Source organism: Diorhabda carinulata, chromosome 4 (assembly GCF_026250575.1).
Source record: "Diorhabda carinulata isolate Delta chromosome 4, icDioCari1.1, whole genome shotgun sequence".
In the NCBI taxonomy this organism is placed as follows: Eukaryota; Metazoa; Arthropoda; class Insecta; order Coleoptera; family Chrysomelidae; genus Diorhabda; species Diorhabda carinulata.
Genome location: NC_079463.1, coordinates 5223344 through 5241024, shown reverse-complemented (window position 1 = coordinate 5241024; position 17681 = coordinate 5223344). Strand labels below are relative to the sequence as shown.

At 28.7% G+C, this 17681-nt stretch overlaps 1 protein-coding gene across 1 annotated transcript; it reads left to right on the top strand.

Annotated features, from left to right (window-relative positions):
- Positions 1-408: 408 nt before the first annotated feature.
- On the top strand, positions 409-17658 carry LOC130893401 (cyclin-L1). Its single transcript, XM_057799479.1, has 7 exons — positions 409-770; positions 1158-1342; positions 13828-13948; positions 14097-14366; positions 15336-15496; positions 16443-16658; positions 17249-17658. The coding sequence occupies exons 1-7, from the start codon at positions 549-551 to the stop codon at positions 17544-17546; spliced, it is 1473 nt and encodes a 490-aa protein (XP_057655462.1). The 5' UTR covers positions 409-548; the 3' UTR covers positions 17547-17658.
- The last annotated feature ends 23 nt before the right edge of the window (positions 17659-17681 follow it).

Genomic DNA, 17681 nt, shown 5'->3' with positions numbered 1-17681 from the left:
TTTTTATGTACGTTAAGTGTATAAGATAAAAGTCAGGATGTTATAAATCATCAAGATTTGCCCCTTGTAAAAATAACAGAGTCTTTAAAATGATATTCATAATAATACATTTTAAAATTTCAGTTCATCAACTTAATATTCAGAATAATAAAACCACGCTTTAGCATTAATAAATTCGAAGAAAAACAGTTATCTGTATTTTTTCAAATAAATTGGTACAACTCCTTGTTTTAAAACTCGAATTATTTCGAATTCTTTATTCCATTTGAAAAGTGTGATTCTCCCTCTTTTTATAATTATAAATTATAGTATTACCACAGAAGAGTTATATGATTGAAATGCTGCAGAAGGATTGTAGCAGCAGTTATTATTTGGTTGGCTTTCCTGATAAAGTGGTGGTATTGAAAAGAATCATTTCCGCTTTAGACTCTCGTCAGTAATCTATCACTTTTAGTCTGAAGTTTGTATAATCTAATAGCCGACATATTGTTTTTGGGAAGTTGAGTCATCATAAAAACGTTTAATGTACGTTTTCAACAAATCTAAACATGGGGTCTGCTAAAAGTGACAATATATCAAATAATACCAAAAATGTCTCTAAACCATATGGTAACGTGATAATTACGTTAAAAAATCAGTTACTTCCCGAGGAAAAACTTTCACCAACTCCATCTCAATTGGATGGGCTTGGTATAGATACAGAAACAGATTTACGTATTTATGGGTGTGAATTAATACAAACAGCGGGTATTTTGCTTAAATTGCCACAAGTAAGTTTGAGTTTTAAATCCTAATTTTTCATTGAATCGTTTTTCTGTAGGAAATTAAATATAATGCTGTGTGTAGCTAAAATAAAATTTTACCGTTATTTTTAAAGTCTTACAGTTAAAAACAAGCTAGTTGTGAAAAATCCATCCTTTTTAAATCTTAAGGATATGAAGAAACCTTATTTAGTTTTCAGTTGAATTTTCTAATTCAATAGCTCCATGTTAGGAAGTAGAGTGAAATTAACAATTCTTAATTATGTACAATCAAAATATGTGATGTTAACATTGCAGCCATATATTTTGCTAGATTATAAAATGTTGAAGGATGCTTTATTCACAAAATACCAAATACTTCATATTTAATACTTATAATTTGGCCGATATTTTTAGGTAGCAATGGCTACAGCTCAAGTTCTCCTACAAAGATTTTACTATTCCAAAAGTCTTGTACGACATCCTGTTGAACACACTGCAATGGCATGTGTCTGCTTAGCTTCCAAGATTGAGGAAGCACCAAGACGGGTTAGAGACGTGATTAATGTCTTTACCCATATTCGGCAAGTCAACTCTAACAAGTAAGTACAGATTTTTCTTCAATACAATAGACATATTTTCCTAATTTTGACTTATATGTTTGGTTTGAATACCATATTTTCTTTATTTTAAAGATATAAGGGCTCTTATACTATATATGTGCCACTTAGTGCATCTAAAATATAATTTTGTTTTATTAATGATTTATCTTGATTTTAGGTCTCTTTTGATAAAGACCAAAGTAGGTCAAATATCTACTTGTTATTTTGTATTAATTTTCTATCAAAAGAGACCTAATAATTAATCATCACGAAAAAAATGTGAAAAGGTTTAGAAGTAAAAAAGTTATAATTATTATTTTGGATCATTCCATATGAAATCAGTAAAAATATAGAGATTAAGAATAATGCTTATTATTTTTTCAAATATCTTGAAACAGTTTCAGAATTAAGGCTATGTGAAGTTTCCCAAAATCCATTAAAAAAAATGTAACTGACATACTTTGAAATCACCATTGCTTTTCTTCTAATTGAGCTAGAGAGATGGGAGTGGTGTCCTTTTAGTCAGTTTTGAATTTTATCAATTCAAAATTTCGATTTTCCTAAAAGTGCATTTTTGAAAATTCTTCAAAAAAATCCTATAAATAATTTATACTTTTGGTATTTGGTTCTAAAAATTTCAAATTGGGAGGCTTAAAAAGATTTTTGAAACTATTAGTCAGACTACAGATTTCTTTACTATAATCCATAAATTTTAACAGTACATCTTAGGCAAGTGTTATTCAGAACTTGATGATTTGGTGTGTTTTAGTGGTATGAACTTAATAACGTACAACTGTCAGTGGTATCCACAATATATCCGGTGGTTGACGAAGAACCAGCAACATGTCACTTATAGTACATGTTATTTATTCCCATCAAACTCATATGTCAGCTATTAATTTTAGTCATATATAGCTGTTTTCTATCTAAAAACTTCTGTCATTTGTACTTTTTTGAGGCACTTTTGGATAGTCACTGTTTCCTCAGTTGTATCTTCAGAGAATATTTTTACTACACTTGACACAATTTGCAGGTATAAAAGCAAGATATTATGTCTTCCCTTAATAGTTATTGCTTGGCTGAAACGGTTATTTAGAAATTTTGAGACTCAAAATACTCATCTTATGTGGAGAAGATGAAATTAATGCCATACATTTTCAATTGCCCATTCATAAAGTTGGATAGGTGTTAGAATTTGGTCGTCATATAGACATTGTAGGCTTGCTTTTGCAGCAAGTGTCACTTGGTCCTTTTCCATGGGCAGTAGTGGAAAAATGCCATTCTGCCTCTAAACTTAAGTCTTTGACCCACAAAAAAATCTAATGTAACACAGATAGAAGAAAGAACTGAGAGTGAGCCTACCTCATATAATTTTTTTTTATTTATTTCATTTTGCCCTAACAATTAATTCATCTGCTTGTAGATCTGATCCAATCTCTGCTATAATTATTTTTTTAGAAGAAATAAAAAATAATTGTCGAATTTAATGACTGTATTTCAACTGATTATTGTTTATTATTGAAAACATATAAATTACATTATTTTATAGGAAATGTAATTCCGCTAAGTGGCATGTATGAAAGTTGCTCTTAAATTTATTTCAGTCAACTTGAACTCTGCTGTTTTTTTTTCAATGTTTCTCTCAACATATTTAGGAAAAAGTTTTGTTAGAGAATGAAAATCGTCTTTTTCCCTCCGAGGAATATTTCCTTTTTGGTAACTTTTTATATTTTGTAAAACCAGCAAAATGTTAAGGTAAATATTATTTTTCCAAAAGGTAGTTATCAGGAGGAGTTTTAGTATCAGTATTCTTGTTATTGAATTCAAATCGTTTAATAACCTTTGAATAATTGTAATTTTTATATTTATTTGCTTAATGTTAGGCAATTTTGATCAGTCAGGAGTATTATATTGAACTTTTGAAGGGCAAACTATAAAGGCTATTTTCACATTAACAATCAATGACAATAAAATTATTAAATACATAGAATATAAAAGAATTGATTGAAATTATATTGATTTAATGTAAAAGTATCCTGTCCATTGCTGAATTGAACTTGATATAGTACTACAGTTTGTTTCTGAATGTTCTCTGCCATTAAAACTAAAAATGGCAGTTTACCCAGTGATTAAGGTTGTTGATATTGACTCTTTGAATAGTACTAGATATGGACTCAATTTTTATGAAGAAAATTATAATGTACAATAACGATTACTTGGTTTTTGTTATTGATAATAATAAAAGCACTATTTAAACACCATTGTTAATTTACAGAGGCTCCAATAAATGGCTCATAATGGGCCTCTGTGTGAATCTTCATGAAGCTGAGTGGAACATTTTTAGACCACCAGACATGAATACATCCACATGTATACCTTCATCATCCTAAATAGACGGTCAAAGTATTCTCAAAGTAAAACTTCAACATTTTTTGGATTCTTAATAATTTTAATTTACGACAAATGGACTTTCAACAGAATGAGGATTATTGAGGAGATTGTTAAATATTTATGTATCTACTATGTTTAAGGTAATGTAAGGCACTTTTATTATTAATTGTTCTTGATGATATTTACACAGGGTTCATAAAACTAACAAAATCTGATTGGTTTTAAAGAGTTTCCAATAATCTTGAAATTATGTAATGAAAAAAATTTAAAATATTGGAGTGTTAATTATTAATGCAAGATAATAACTATTTATGTAATATATTGTTTTTGATGATTTGTTTTATGTGATTCATTATTATGATTTAAATATGTTTTGCAAGATTAATATTTTTAATTTTAATAACTACAACTTAACCTATTTCTGCAATGTTTTAGATTTATATTATTCTACCTCAATTTTGTTATATATATTTGAATTTATCGACCTTGCAGTTTATTTTTCTAAGATATACAAAAAATGTGAAATGCACAATTTTATACACTCTAGTTCAAGGGTCTCCAAATTAAGGTCTGCCAGTACCATAAATTGGGCCCACGACAGATTAAAGATTAATGTCATCAATCTAGCTCGCAACAGCCAATGTTTTACTGCTGTTACTTACTATTTTGATAATTACTCAGTTTTATGTACTTGCAAGGTAAAACTTTGATGATACAGAAAACTCTAATGAGATTTATGGAATCTTTGTAGTTGTGGTTTAATTTACTTGTACTGATTATTAAAAGAATTTAAGATGCTCTTCAGTCAATTTAGATCTATAAATATTCTTTGTGTACTTCATCTTAGAAAACGTTTTCTCACTCAGGTACATAGTACCAAAAATAACCCACAAGCAAATTTATGCAAATTCTCAAATTGTTCCAGCAGAAGACTTGAAAATCCAACAAAGATGAATTTTGATATTTGTTTTCAAACATATCACTGCTCTGTAAATCAATAATTTCGATTTGGATTTCCTGAGCCAGGGCTTCAATGCACAATCAAAAGGATTTCATTTGCCATCAAAGTTTGAGAAACGAGTATTGAAATTTATCTTTAAAGCACTCAAAGTTTCGACCTCAAAATCAATTCATTCACTATTTCCTAAACCGACACAAGGACGATGCAGAAAAATTTTTTTGGTCCTTGGAACATACCAAAAAAATTATTCTTACCAGAAGGCTTCAAAGTTTGGAGACCTCTGCTCTAGTTCATAGTACGAATTATTTAGCATAGTTTGTTGTAATATTATAATGTACAATATGTGTGGAAACTGGATATTTTATAATCGTGTCAAAGATGATGAACAACTTTATGTTTACCAGACTATTTCAAGCATTCAATTGAAAAGAAGATGGCTAATGCTTAATAACTTATACTTTTTGTGATTTCATAATACCTATAAAACAATACCTAAGTTGGGAAAAAATGTTAATAGAGAAAATTTTATTCAAGGTATGAAGCCAAATTGTAATTAAACATTCTGAAGGCAAAAAATTAAGTTCCAATTAACAGTGGAATTAATTGTGAGTATGCAACTTATTGTGCTGATAGGAGCTTAATCTGAAAATATTTTTCTATACTTGAGCCACTTTTTAATATAATTGTAAATGCTGGAGTTATTTTATTAACTAAATGAGAATTGAGTTTCAAACATAAACGACATATCAATATTTTCTTGTACTGATTTATTTAAATGGAATTATACTTTTGAAATGTAAGCTATTTTTCTTCCTTGAAAAGTAGTTGTTACTACTTCTATTGTCCTGTAGATAGTTTCTCGATTCTTATCTTTATTTCAATTTTTATGTTTGAAAAAACATTAGATTCGTCAATTTTAAATATTGAATTTTGTCTTGAATCTTCATTTTAACCTTTTTTTTTATTAATTTGTGTCCAAAAGTTTATCAAAATTTTTGGTTACAAATAAAGAGATTATTGGAGGTTAAGCTGCAGAAAATTGTAGTTTGGATGTATTCTATTCAATAAATCTGTACATATATTCCCCAGTTTGATATACCTAACATTTCATTGTTAATAATAATAATGTAAATTGATAGATAGAATAAGAAAAATTTCTATCTTAACTTTTTAATTCACACTGAGTATTAAATTGGAATGAAAAACTTGAAATATTTCTATACATAAATCAAAATAAAAAAAATGAAAATGGGAATAGGATCATCGAAACTGTATATGGGAGTCTGCTAATCTGAACAATGTTTTTGATATTTCTGAAAAGAATCAGAAAATCAATATAAAAATTATTTGTTAATTCCTAGTAGACCGAAAATATGAAGGTGTTTTTATTTCAAATGTGAAACACATTATATGCTGTAACCAAAATTACAATGTAACCAAGTGCCCAACCAAAAACTGACTTTGTGATCCATACTCTATGAGTAGGATGCATAGATTATATATTTTTATATTCAGTCACAAATCACTTTTGTTGATTTTAGATATACCTTTCACGTGGAGTTCCGCACCTTCCAATAAATATTAGTAAAGGCAAATTAATATATTAACTTAGCATCCAATACAATCATTGATCTAAGATTGGATCATAGATATAAGAGGAATGAGGCATACATTTAAACTAATCTTTTAACTATTTGTGAACCTAACAGTTGCTGATGATTTCGTTAATTATCTCTGAAACTAAAAATAATTTTTTGTTTATTGTATAGGACATTTGGCTTTAGAAGAAAATTGGAAGGTATGGAATTTTTAATGGGACATTAAATTATACTGATTTATTTATTCCCTTTTCCAGAAAAGTATGTTTGTTTAGTTATGTAATCTATTTACATAATACGAGGTTTGTTTCAAAAGTAACAACCCCACTTTCATATCTTCACGTCAAAACATCCGAGCAACATCTCGGAAGTATCTCCAGCGCAGTTACAGGTCGGACAGTTTTTTTTTTTCGTTAGAAATGTTGGAAAAATTACATCAACGAATTTCTGTTTCAATCTAGATTTATTATTCTAGTGATTATGAATCAAGGGGTTACAGCTATGATCATGAAAATCTTCACAGTGGAAGAATGAATTGCCAAGACCACAAAATACCACGTCAAAGTTGGAGCAAAGTGAAGACTGTGTTGACTGTTTTCTTTGATTATGAAGATGTGTACACAGTCACTACATATATTACATAGAAGTAATGAAAATATTACAGTATACAGTCAGAAGAAAATGCCAGATTTAGATAAGCATTGATTGTCTGCTTTACCTTGACAATGCCACAAATCATTAATCAAAACCCATGTCACAGTATTTAACAAAGCTTTTAATAAGCTTCCGCATCCTCTGTTAGAGTCCCGATATTTTAGCTCTTTCCCTGATAAAAAATGCTGCTAAAAAGACACTGGTAAGATGAGAAAGGCAAAACAGCTGAAAGTAATGTGACTTCAGGAAGTGAAAACGCCTCAACCAAATAAGAACTACTTTGAAGGATGTTGCTCATGTGAAAATAAAGATAGAAGTGAACTAGAGATTGAAGGTAGGCTCGATACTTTTGGAATTAACCTTATATTTCAACATTATAAAAATTATGAAATTTAATTTTGCATTTGAAAAGTATAAAAATTTATAAAAAAATTTGTGAACTTAACAGCCGCTCACATCTTTTTGCAAGTATATTTTTTTAATTGTTTCATTTTACATGTAAAATTATAATAATTATATTAATGGTCCTTTGAAAATGTAAACTACTACTACTTTAACTATAATACTAGACAGGCAGTGAATTCCGTTTGTTGGGCTAAAACTGCCACACAATTTTCATTTCCAGACCCAATTAACTTCAGTCTAAGTCTGTGAACATAATTCAGTAAATTTAGAGATTTTTCTAAAAAACTTTTATGTTTCCTATACTATACAATTGTATAACTCGAGAAGTGAATCAGAAAACATTACTTGGTACTAGTTAGTCGCACTATTATTAGGTTTTTGAAGATTGAATAATTTGATAAAATTTAAAATTGATCATGATCATTTGTTTAGTGATATCAAACTAGAACTTCAACTGCTTTAGATTTTATGGTATTGTTTATAAGAAGGATGGAAGATATTTTTATTTTCAATATTCTGAATGATTTGTCCAAATTAATATTGAGGAAGTATATTAAGCATGGAGCTCACTTCCACTAACTGAAACAATTGGATACCTAGAACATTTATCTATTTGAGGACTTATTGGTTACTTGTTAATAAAATAGAAAACTAACGAACAGAAACATGTTTAATAGTATGTTTCAAAGTATATTATGTTCATTTGCTGGATCCTATTTGTTTGAAATACAATCAATTTCCTCTTAAGTTTCATCCATATAGTTCTGAAAACAGATTATATTTGAGTTTGTCCAGTATTCAGACTGTATAAATTTTGAACAGTCTAAAAATTCTATATAATTCAAAGTTTTTGCTCAGACGCTTGATTTATAGAGTAGCTTTTTTTGATTTTACCATACTATTTCCAGTTCAACTATTAACTGGAATTTTTTTTTGTAGAGATAGAATCAGTGAGGAGAAAATAATGTGATTTCAAATTTGAAAAAAAAAACATTCCACTTTATTTATGCATTATGTATCTTTTGAGGTTATGTGGCTGGCGTATATTGACCATAATTGTTTTTTTAGAAGCTGATTATCGGATCCGGATAGTTTCTTTTTAACCTGCTCCAAAATTGTATATGATTACTTAAAATTTCTATTCAACAACTTATTTATATTTTTTAGAATTATTTTATCAAGATTTTCTAACATTGATCAGAATTTAGGAATCTAAAAAATATTTTTTGGGCTGGGTTACTTACTATGTTTAATGACTATCCGTTGATAAGACCTTTCAATTACCAATTTTCAGATCTTCGTTTTAGTCTCACTATTAGATGATTCGCATAGGTTTCTAATTTTTTACGATGCTTTTTATATTGACTCTTGAACTGTTTCAATTTGAGATCTATTAACACTCCCTAAGATGTTTTATTGTAGTACAAATTTTTGGTTCCATATTACAATAACTATGATATTCGGGATTTTCTTACATACAATCAGTTTATTTCTTCTATTTTGATGATTTATTTGTGTTTGATATCTTGATGAATTCTTTAGTTCTTGACATGGGAAGTTCATGAATTTTCTATATTATCAATGTATGGATGTTTCTGGAACCAAATATTGAACCCTCGTTGATATATCTAAACGCGTCTTATTGTGATGAGTTTTAGAATATATTCACGTTTGCTTAATTGTAAAATTTGTAATTTGTTGAGAAATGTTTGTAAGCAAGAAAAAGAGCGAATGGCAGTATATCAGTTTATATTTGGTTAATTTGAACAGACATTAAAAGACACATTAGATTTCATTATTCCATTTAGATAAATTTACTGATAAATGTAGTTTTGAAGTTAACATTATATTTCAGGAAAAACTGACACTGATACAATCCAAAGATAAATATTTTCAATAATACTAAAAAACTGATAGAAATGTATGTTAATTATTTTATGTGTTGTCAAAATGTTGATTCAATTACGAAAAATCACCATTTTATTATTTTAACCATTAAATTTAAATATACATTTAAAAATTGAAACGGAAATGATTATAATCATATGGAATGCAGATACTACAACATAAAAAAAGATATTCATTCAATCAATAAATTTAATCTATTGAATTTTTCCTCTTCATTGTTCCATAACATTCTATTATATTCCCATTTACAATTTTAATTCCCGATAAGAAAATAATAATAAACAATCGTGTTGTGTTTAATTACATAGTTATGTTGAAAAAAAAATGAATAATACTGGAAGATCTATTTTTTAAATCAGCACTAGATTGAAAATAATTCCAATGAATTTGTGGATATGAATTAAATAATTTATTACTGTTATCACCGAATAAAATGAACTTCTTGATATATTGTGTTTCAAGTTTTTTTTTAAATTTACTTTTAGGTTTTGTCTTTCACCATTACCTGTATTTTTTTTATTTGAAATCTTTTTTATCCACATAATCTCTCATTTAATTTTGATCTTTTAAATATATTATTGAGAATTTTGATTCTTTTTGTTATATTGAACTCTTCTGTTAGCTGTACTCTTGTGGTTTAATTTGATATTTCATTCTTATTTCGATTTTCTAAACTAAAATATCCAAATTCTCTCCCATTAATTTTGATAACCACTTTTTCCTTCTTTTTATATACTCAATCATTTCCGGTTTTTAATATCTTGATCTCTTTATGGTTTATTAATTGATTCTGTTTATCTCCCTACTTTAGTAATAATAACTTCTATAATTGCTGTAAAGATATTTTCTTAATTTTTTCCAGATTTACAATATTTTTTCCTTAACCACATATTTATCCACCCACTTATTCTTATTCTGAGATATTATTCCATTGAAAACTTTCCAACCTGATTGCAAAGTATTGGTAATTTACAAATCCAAAGCACAATTAAAAATTAGTAATGTTAAATAAGAGGTAATCACAGAACGTGTCATTTTATATTTTTAATACTTGATTATGTATGAGAAAAAACTAATAATAGACTTAATCTCGCATATAACTTTCTAATCTCTTTTAAAGATGACCCATCAGCACTCAAAGTGATATCTGGAAAAACTAGTTGTGAGCTTAGGTGTAGTGGTAGTTGGTTCAGTATGAATATCACTAACGGTTCCATAAATTCTAACTTTAATTCATTCAATATGCATGGAAATACCTGAGTGACTATTGTGCAAATGAATATAGGTGAAGAATACCATGTCGCAATATAGTCTGACAATTTTTCAATTCTTATAGTCACGCTTTCCTTTAGTTTAGAGTATTCGGTAGATTCAGACTTCACAATATTTCCAATTTTATTGTTTATCAGACTGGTGTGTTCAGTTGTTAATTTTGTCTGTTTATATCCCAGTATTTAAATATTTCGTAATATTCTGTTCACAATTCCAGAATAATGTGATGTTAATTCCGATGATAATGTTCTGGGAGCTATACAAAAATGGATAAGCCTCTGCTTTATACATTTGACTCTTATACCAGGACTAGTCATATATGTTACTAATATTTTTATTTCTGCTTGACTTTCTTTCCAATAGCTTGAATATTGTTTGGAAAATTTTTTGTTATTAATATACACTTTTTGTGATAAGTTTTTTGCTCATTCAAAAACGGTATTGATAATAATTGCAAGTTATACTTTTAAGCATGTATATTTTCTGGCTCATTTTCGTTTTAATTCCTTTGTTGATTATAATATGAATTTGTTATTCGGCACTTGGATTGAAATTTGTGTTTTTTCCAATTTTTGTTCAAATATATTCACCCTACGTGTAAGGTTTCCGAATATGATTTGTATCTTTCACTATAAGCATCATTAGGAAGATTAGTATTCTATTATATAATTTTGAACGAACGTGCAAATTTTTAACCAGAAGAAACTAAATTTTTAGGCAAAAGAAACTTATTTCCATTAAGCTAAAACCAAAGTACTTACAAAGGCGTCAAAACGGAACGTGTATAATTTTAAATTTTTTATTTTGTTTGGTAGGAAGCTTGATACTTCCAATTGTAACAAATTCAATATTTTTTTTGTTAAATTTATTTTGATTTTCTCTATTTGTGCTCAGTTACTATTTTGGTTACAGTTACCGTTTATTTTAGAAATGTTTTGAATTTAATTCAGAATTTTTTCTGTAAATTATAGTTACAACATTAAATTTTTACCATAATTTTTGATTGTAGAGTATGAACATTATTTTGAGATTTCAGTTCGTTTGAGTGCACTTACAACTCTATTCTGTGAAAAAAAAACTGTTATCCTTGTGATTTATTGTTGATGTAACTTTATGAGATATTTTTATCTTCATTTTTCTTGGTTTATAGCAACAATGGAGTAAATTTCTACAAAGTTCACGCGGTCTGATTACATTTCTCCTCATGTAGAGAAGGAATAGGAGTCCAGTGTGGCTTTATAAAAGATACACAACTATTATTTATCAATTTTCCATGGGACGTCAAAATATTAAGTAAAATGTTACTATCTGGCCATATTCCACTTTTCATTATGAAGTACTAATGACCCTATTGGTTAAAACATTTGATATAAATAAAAAAAAGTAACACTGATTCAGTTACAGGAAAAACAAATTGTAAAATGTAATCATGTTTCCAATTCTTTGTGTCCAATTAAAAATTATAAAATATTGTTTTAATATTTCTAAATATTCTATTTTCACCTTTACATTATACTATTAAGCAGATTGAATGAGATAATTTCAAAAATAGGACGGGAGGATTTTAACATGTATGTCTGATTAATAAAAAGTTCCATTCAAATTATTTCAACAACTCCACACAAAAATTCTTGGAGATAATTTGTCACAATGTAGTTAAATTTAGTTCCCCTTTTCCTTATAACACAATTTGATACCTGTTGATACTTGCCGGAAAGTGATTAGTTAATTGTTTAAGTGTGAGAAATGATGATTATAAAAAATTGTCTAATTTTCAATTTTTTGAAAAATATCGTAATTTTTTTTCTTATTTTTATTTAAAATTAAATTTATTCACTATTATATCCACATGTATACATTTTACTGTAAACTCTACACTTACAAATGTGCATAAGTTAGTTATTTAGATGTACGAAGCTTTATTCAAAAGTATCTAGCTTACTTTTGTATTTCCATGTCAAAACTCAGTGGGTGTTACCAGTTCAAGAACTCTGTGTGCACAATTACTGGCTGGATGTGTGTGGAACGTAACTTTTGATTCGTTCTTTACATTTTGTAAAATTAGATCAACATTTTTACATCAAACGAATACTAACAGGAGTCTTATGGAGACACTGCTGCCTCATTAGCCACATGAAGACTCTATATTGAGCAGAGTTTATTGTAGAATCCAAATTTTTTCCAGAACTACCTGGAAGTATATGAAGATCTCTTGCAACTAGCCATTTCACATTCTGAACTTGCTAAGAGGAACTAATAGATCAGCTGTAAACTCTGAGGATTCCCAGAGCCTCAGCAAGACACAAGTGTATATGACACTTTGAATTACATACATACAATCACATCAAGTTCTGCTTTGATTGTCTAATTTATAATCTAGAAACTCAATAGTGTTTAAAACTCCGAACAAATTCAATTGTTTTCTTTGAGTATTAAGTTGTGCTTCACAACATACTATTTCAAAGTATTGAAAAAATTGTTTTAAGATGTCAGTAGAAAACGGCCACAGCTTTGGATAGTCTTACAGCTTCTTGTTATTTTTAGTTCTTGTAAAAAATGCCATTCAAAGACACTGATTGGATGACAAAGAGATGGTTGAAATTAATAAGAATGCACTAAACTGATTTAGGGGACTGCTTGAGGAAGTGAAAACGAGTTATTGAATAAAATGAGATCTATTTTGAAGGAAGTTACCCACTGGATGATAAAGAATAATACCCACGAGGAAATATAAGGGTAGACTCGATACTTTTACGACAAACCTCGTATAATTATGATTAAGACAACATAATTTGTATTCATGTAGTGAGTGGAGAGTGCTCTAGTTGTATTGACATAGATTATGAAACAGATTTTCTTTGTAAATCATTAAGAGAACCAATATTATTAAGAGAATATTTATAAATATGTACATGTAGGAATTGATTTGTAATAATGGGTATCCTTTTGGTTCTCATAAAATATTTGTGATTCAACCTAGGGCTCAAATCTAAAGTTATTTAGTAGAATAAAATTTTTCAGTTTTCCTAAGATTGACAATTCATATCGAAAAGGCTGTCCATTATTAAATTCTGACCCTGTGTATTTCTGAATTTTTTATTTTTTCCTTTATTAGTATTTGTAGTAGATAAGTTATATGAATTTTCCAAAAAATGTTGAATTATTGGCCCTGAATTGAATAATACTCCTGACTGTTGGGAAAATATAGGATTCGCAACTTTAATTGAAAAGTTTGAGTTCAAGTGACTGATTTAAAAAAAATTCATACCGTTTATGTCTATTGTTTTATCCTACAGGCCAATTCAACCGGTTATTCTGGATCAAAACTACATTCATCTTAAAAACTTGATTATAAAAGCAGAAAGAAGAGTGTTGAAAGAGTTAGGCTTCTGTGTACACATTAAACACCCCCATAAGGTAAGAAACATTGTTTCTCAAATTTTATACACAACAGAAAAATATTCATTTATGTTGTAAACCACTTTATTAATAATTCAAATGTTGTATCACTAGAAATTGAATTTGACTGAATTATATTTTATATACATAATTGAAAATATTTCAGATTATTGTGATGTATCTTCAAGTGCTTGGGTATCACAATCACCAAAAACTTATGCAATATTCATGGAACTACATGAACGATTCATTGAGGACTGATATTTTTGTAAGACACCAACCTGAAACAGTAGCATGTGCGTGTATTTACTTAACTGCTAGGAAACTAAAACTGCCCCTGCCGAAAAATCCATCATGGTTTTCAATATTTGGCGCGACTGAAGAAGAAATTCGTGATATTAGCATTAGGATAATGAAACTCTACACTCGACCTAAAGTAAGTTACCTACATATACGCTTTTCCCAATTTTCATTCATCCACTTCTCTCCCCCCTGTTGTCCGCTCTCGAATATATTAATCTAGGTTCTTCATAATAGTCTTCTACTTTTTTAAAGAAAATCTATTTAACCTTATTTTTATTGCTTTCAGTCATGTTAAGTCACTTCGTACGTGGACTATAAACCTGTTGGTATTCATATTTCTAAAATTTTGCTAAATTAAAGTGAATTCTAGAATTCTTAGAAAATATCTCAAAAAAATACATTTTTTTAATTTTTTTTTTTCATAAATATGCATATATTTTTTAATTGTTTGTAAATATACATATAAACAAAAAATGAGCCCCATCACAAGTTGCTAGAACTCGATATTTTTTGCAATGAAATTTTTATCAAAACATTTTATCCAAAAAAGTCCAATTTTTCAGAAACAAATTGGATTTTTTTTAAAGAAGAAATACAAAATTTAAACTGGACAAAAAATTACCTTTCCACCTATTTTTACACGAATCAATCTGTTGTACAAAACGTACAAAAAAACTTATTTTTAAAAATTTTAATCAATCTTATATTCGATAACTATGTAATCATATAGGTAAATATATACATATATAAATAAAATAAATGCTCACAACGTTGTCTTGTGCATTCACTTTATTACAAATTGCCAGTTGATTTTTGATATTCTCAAGACATATTTTAAAATATTATGTGGATACGTCTGATTTTCTTCTATAAACAATGTTTCGCTATTGATTCTTTGGTGAATAGTCTAAAGGAATTATGTCAGTGTATTATGGATGCTATTGGGTTGAACCACCTCTTATGGAAGATACATTAATCAGGTATTGCCTCTTGTAATGCTCATAGAGAAATGGAACTTTATATTTTGTCGTCTATCTATATGGCAAAGAAGATTAATTGAATAACTTACCTATCCGTTACAATATATTTTTTTTACTTCCAGCCAAATATAGAATCATTAGAGAAAAAAGTAGAAGAATTGTGTGAAAAATATAAGGCTGCCCGAACAAAAGCAAGAGGTTCTGGGAATAATACTCCGAATAATAATACAAGTCCAAGTCAAGATAAAACTGGAGCCCATAATGCCTGGGGAGGATTTATTAGGTAAATATATTTTCTAAAAACTATAATAGTAAATTATGTATTTGACTTTCAGATTCCAAATAATATATTTCAGAGGAAAATAATCTGCCATTAAAGGGGGTTTTACATGATACAATAAGTTGTAGCAATTTAACGTTGTGTATAAACATGACGTACCAATTTATTGGTATCAGAGTTGGATTGCATGGTTGAATCCAGCCGGCATCAATTTCTGGGAATCAAAACGATATGTTGCAACGTGTAATAGGCCTTTATCCATACGATCTGTTTTTGCGCTGAAAGGTTTATCAAAGTTATTTCCTGACAGACTGTTATTGTAATCATGAAAAAAAAATGCAAACAGAAAAACTCAAGGAGTTTGATCCGTCGGTAGATAGACATTACATTGTTGTGTATTTCGTAGGGAGATACCACTTTCCTCATAACATGGTACTGTTTCTACAATTTGTAATAAACTGAGAAACTAAACTTAGCAGCTCAAAATAGGTTAGGTTAGGTCCATTCTCAAATACTTTCGCCAGTTATTTCGTTCATTCTTTCAATAATTTAAATGAGAGGAATCCTTTCTCTTTAGCAACCACTCGTAACTCCACTGCTTTTGTTTTTCGCGACTTCACATTTTTCTCTAAAAACCTACAACATTACTTCCTCCATGATTGAAAGTCTTTCTGGATTCCTCAGCGCAGTTGAGTAAGTGACATTTGACAAGAAATCGTTTCAATTTATCGTAGCGTGTATACAGTGTTCTACTTAATTCGATTTTATGGAGCAATAAATCGGTTAATCGCATTGTTACAAAACATAGTTGACCTAAATTTGTAATACCGAATCAATAAATACACTTCTTCATGTTTAATCAAGAATGTCGAAAGTTGTGCAGGTGGTTATAAAATCAGTGAATGTAGATTTTTACTGGCATTATTTACGAAAAATTTTTTTATTATAGCCGTTCTGGGAGTCATTTTGTGCCATCTATAAATGATAAACGTTCAAGATCAAGATCTAGATCAGTTACTCATTCTCCTGAGAATAAACATAAGAAGAGGTCAAAAAAGCATAGATCCAGAAGTAGGTCAATAAGTAGGAATCATAAGAAGAACCATAAGAGGAAAAGTTATTCCAGATCAAGAAGCAACACCCCACCAACAAAATCTAAAAAAAGGTATGTTTCATTAGATTTATAATTTTTGAGTTTAGAATCATCATTAAACGTTATAAAGCTAGAAGGTGATGTAAATAGTTTCACTTTTTTTTAACCCAGTTGCTCAACATATGAGTTGGTAGTTTGAAGCTAGTTTCAATATTATGTTTTTTATAAATTTGCAACATTGCTCAGAAATAAGTTCGAATTTCTGGAACCGTTTGTGATATTCATACTGAGCACACTGTCGACACTACCAATACTCACAATTACACTGTCTGACACTCGTTTCGATAACCCAGTTATTGTCTTCAGAGATTGAAGGTGAACTGTTATCTTTACCTGTGTAAGCAGTGTGTTCAATATAGATCAGGAATGTATTCAAAATATTAACATTGTTATTAGCAGACATCCTACCAATTTTAGGAAAATTTCAAATTGGTTAGTTTGACATAAAATCACATCCAATGTTTTTAGTTTACCTTTAGTATATTCTGATGAGTTGAAAGTAATTATTTTCAGTATTTAGTAGCCTTACTATTTTTAGATAACCCCACTGTATTTTTTAAGCTAATTTAAGTTATGGACGTAATTGCAGATTTTTTTTTCAGGGATCGTAGGAGGTCATCGAGGTCACCCAGTAACGATCGAGACTCTAAAAATGATCGTTATATTGATAGATATGATAAATATGAAAAAGATAGATATAGAGAGGAGGATCGAGATAGATATACAGAAAAAGACAAATACGATGACAGACGAGATAGAAAAGACAGATACGATAGAGACGACAAATACAAAGATAGGGATGATAAGTATTTATCTAGAGAAGATAGAGACAAATACAAAAAATCAAAACATCGTGATGATGAAAAATCTGAAAGTAGATCCAAAGACAGAAGGAGGTGAAGATAATTTGAATAATGTACAGTTTTAATAATGCCTGGTTTTTATATTAGTTGTAATTTTTTAAATATACTATAAACATGTACAAAATTGTAAATAGATATATTTTCCATAGGATTTGTGTTTTTTTTTGGTTAC

What these genes read in the sequence shown, in the direction of transcription:
- LOC130893401 (XM_057799479.1), top strand. Translation starts at nt 549, where the DNA reads ATGGGGTCTGCTAAAAGTGACAATATATCAAATAATACCAAAAATGTC. An exon ending in TTTTGCTTAAATTGCCACAA is followed by an intron (nt 771 to 1,157) that starts GTAAGTTTGAGT and finishes CGATATTTTTAG; the next exon opens with GTAGCAATGGCTACAGCTCA. An exon ending in CGGCAAGTCAACTCTAACAA is followed by an intron (nt 1,343 to 13,827) that starts GTAAGTACAGAT and finishes TTTATCCTACAG; the next exon opens with GCCAATTCAACCGGTTATTC.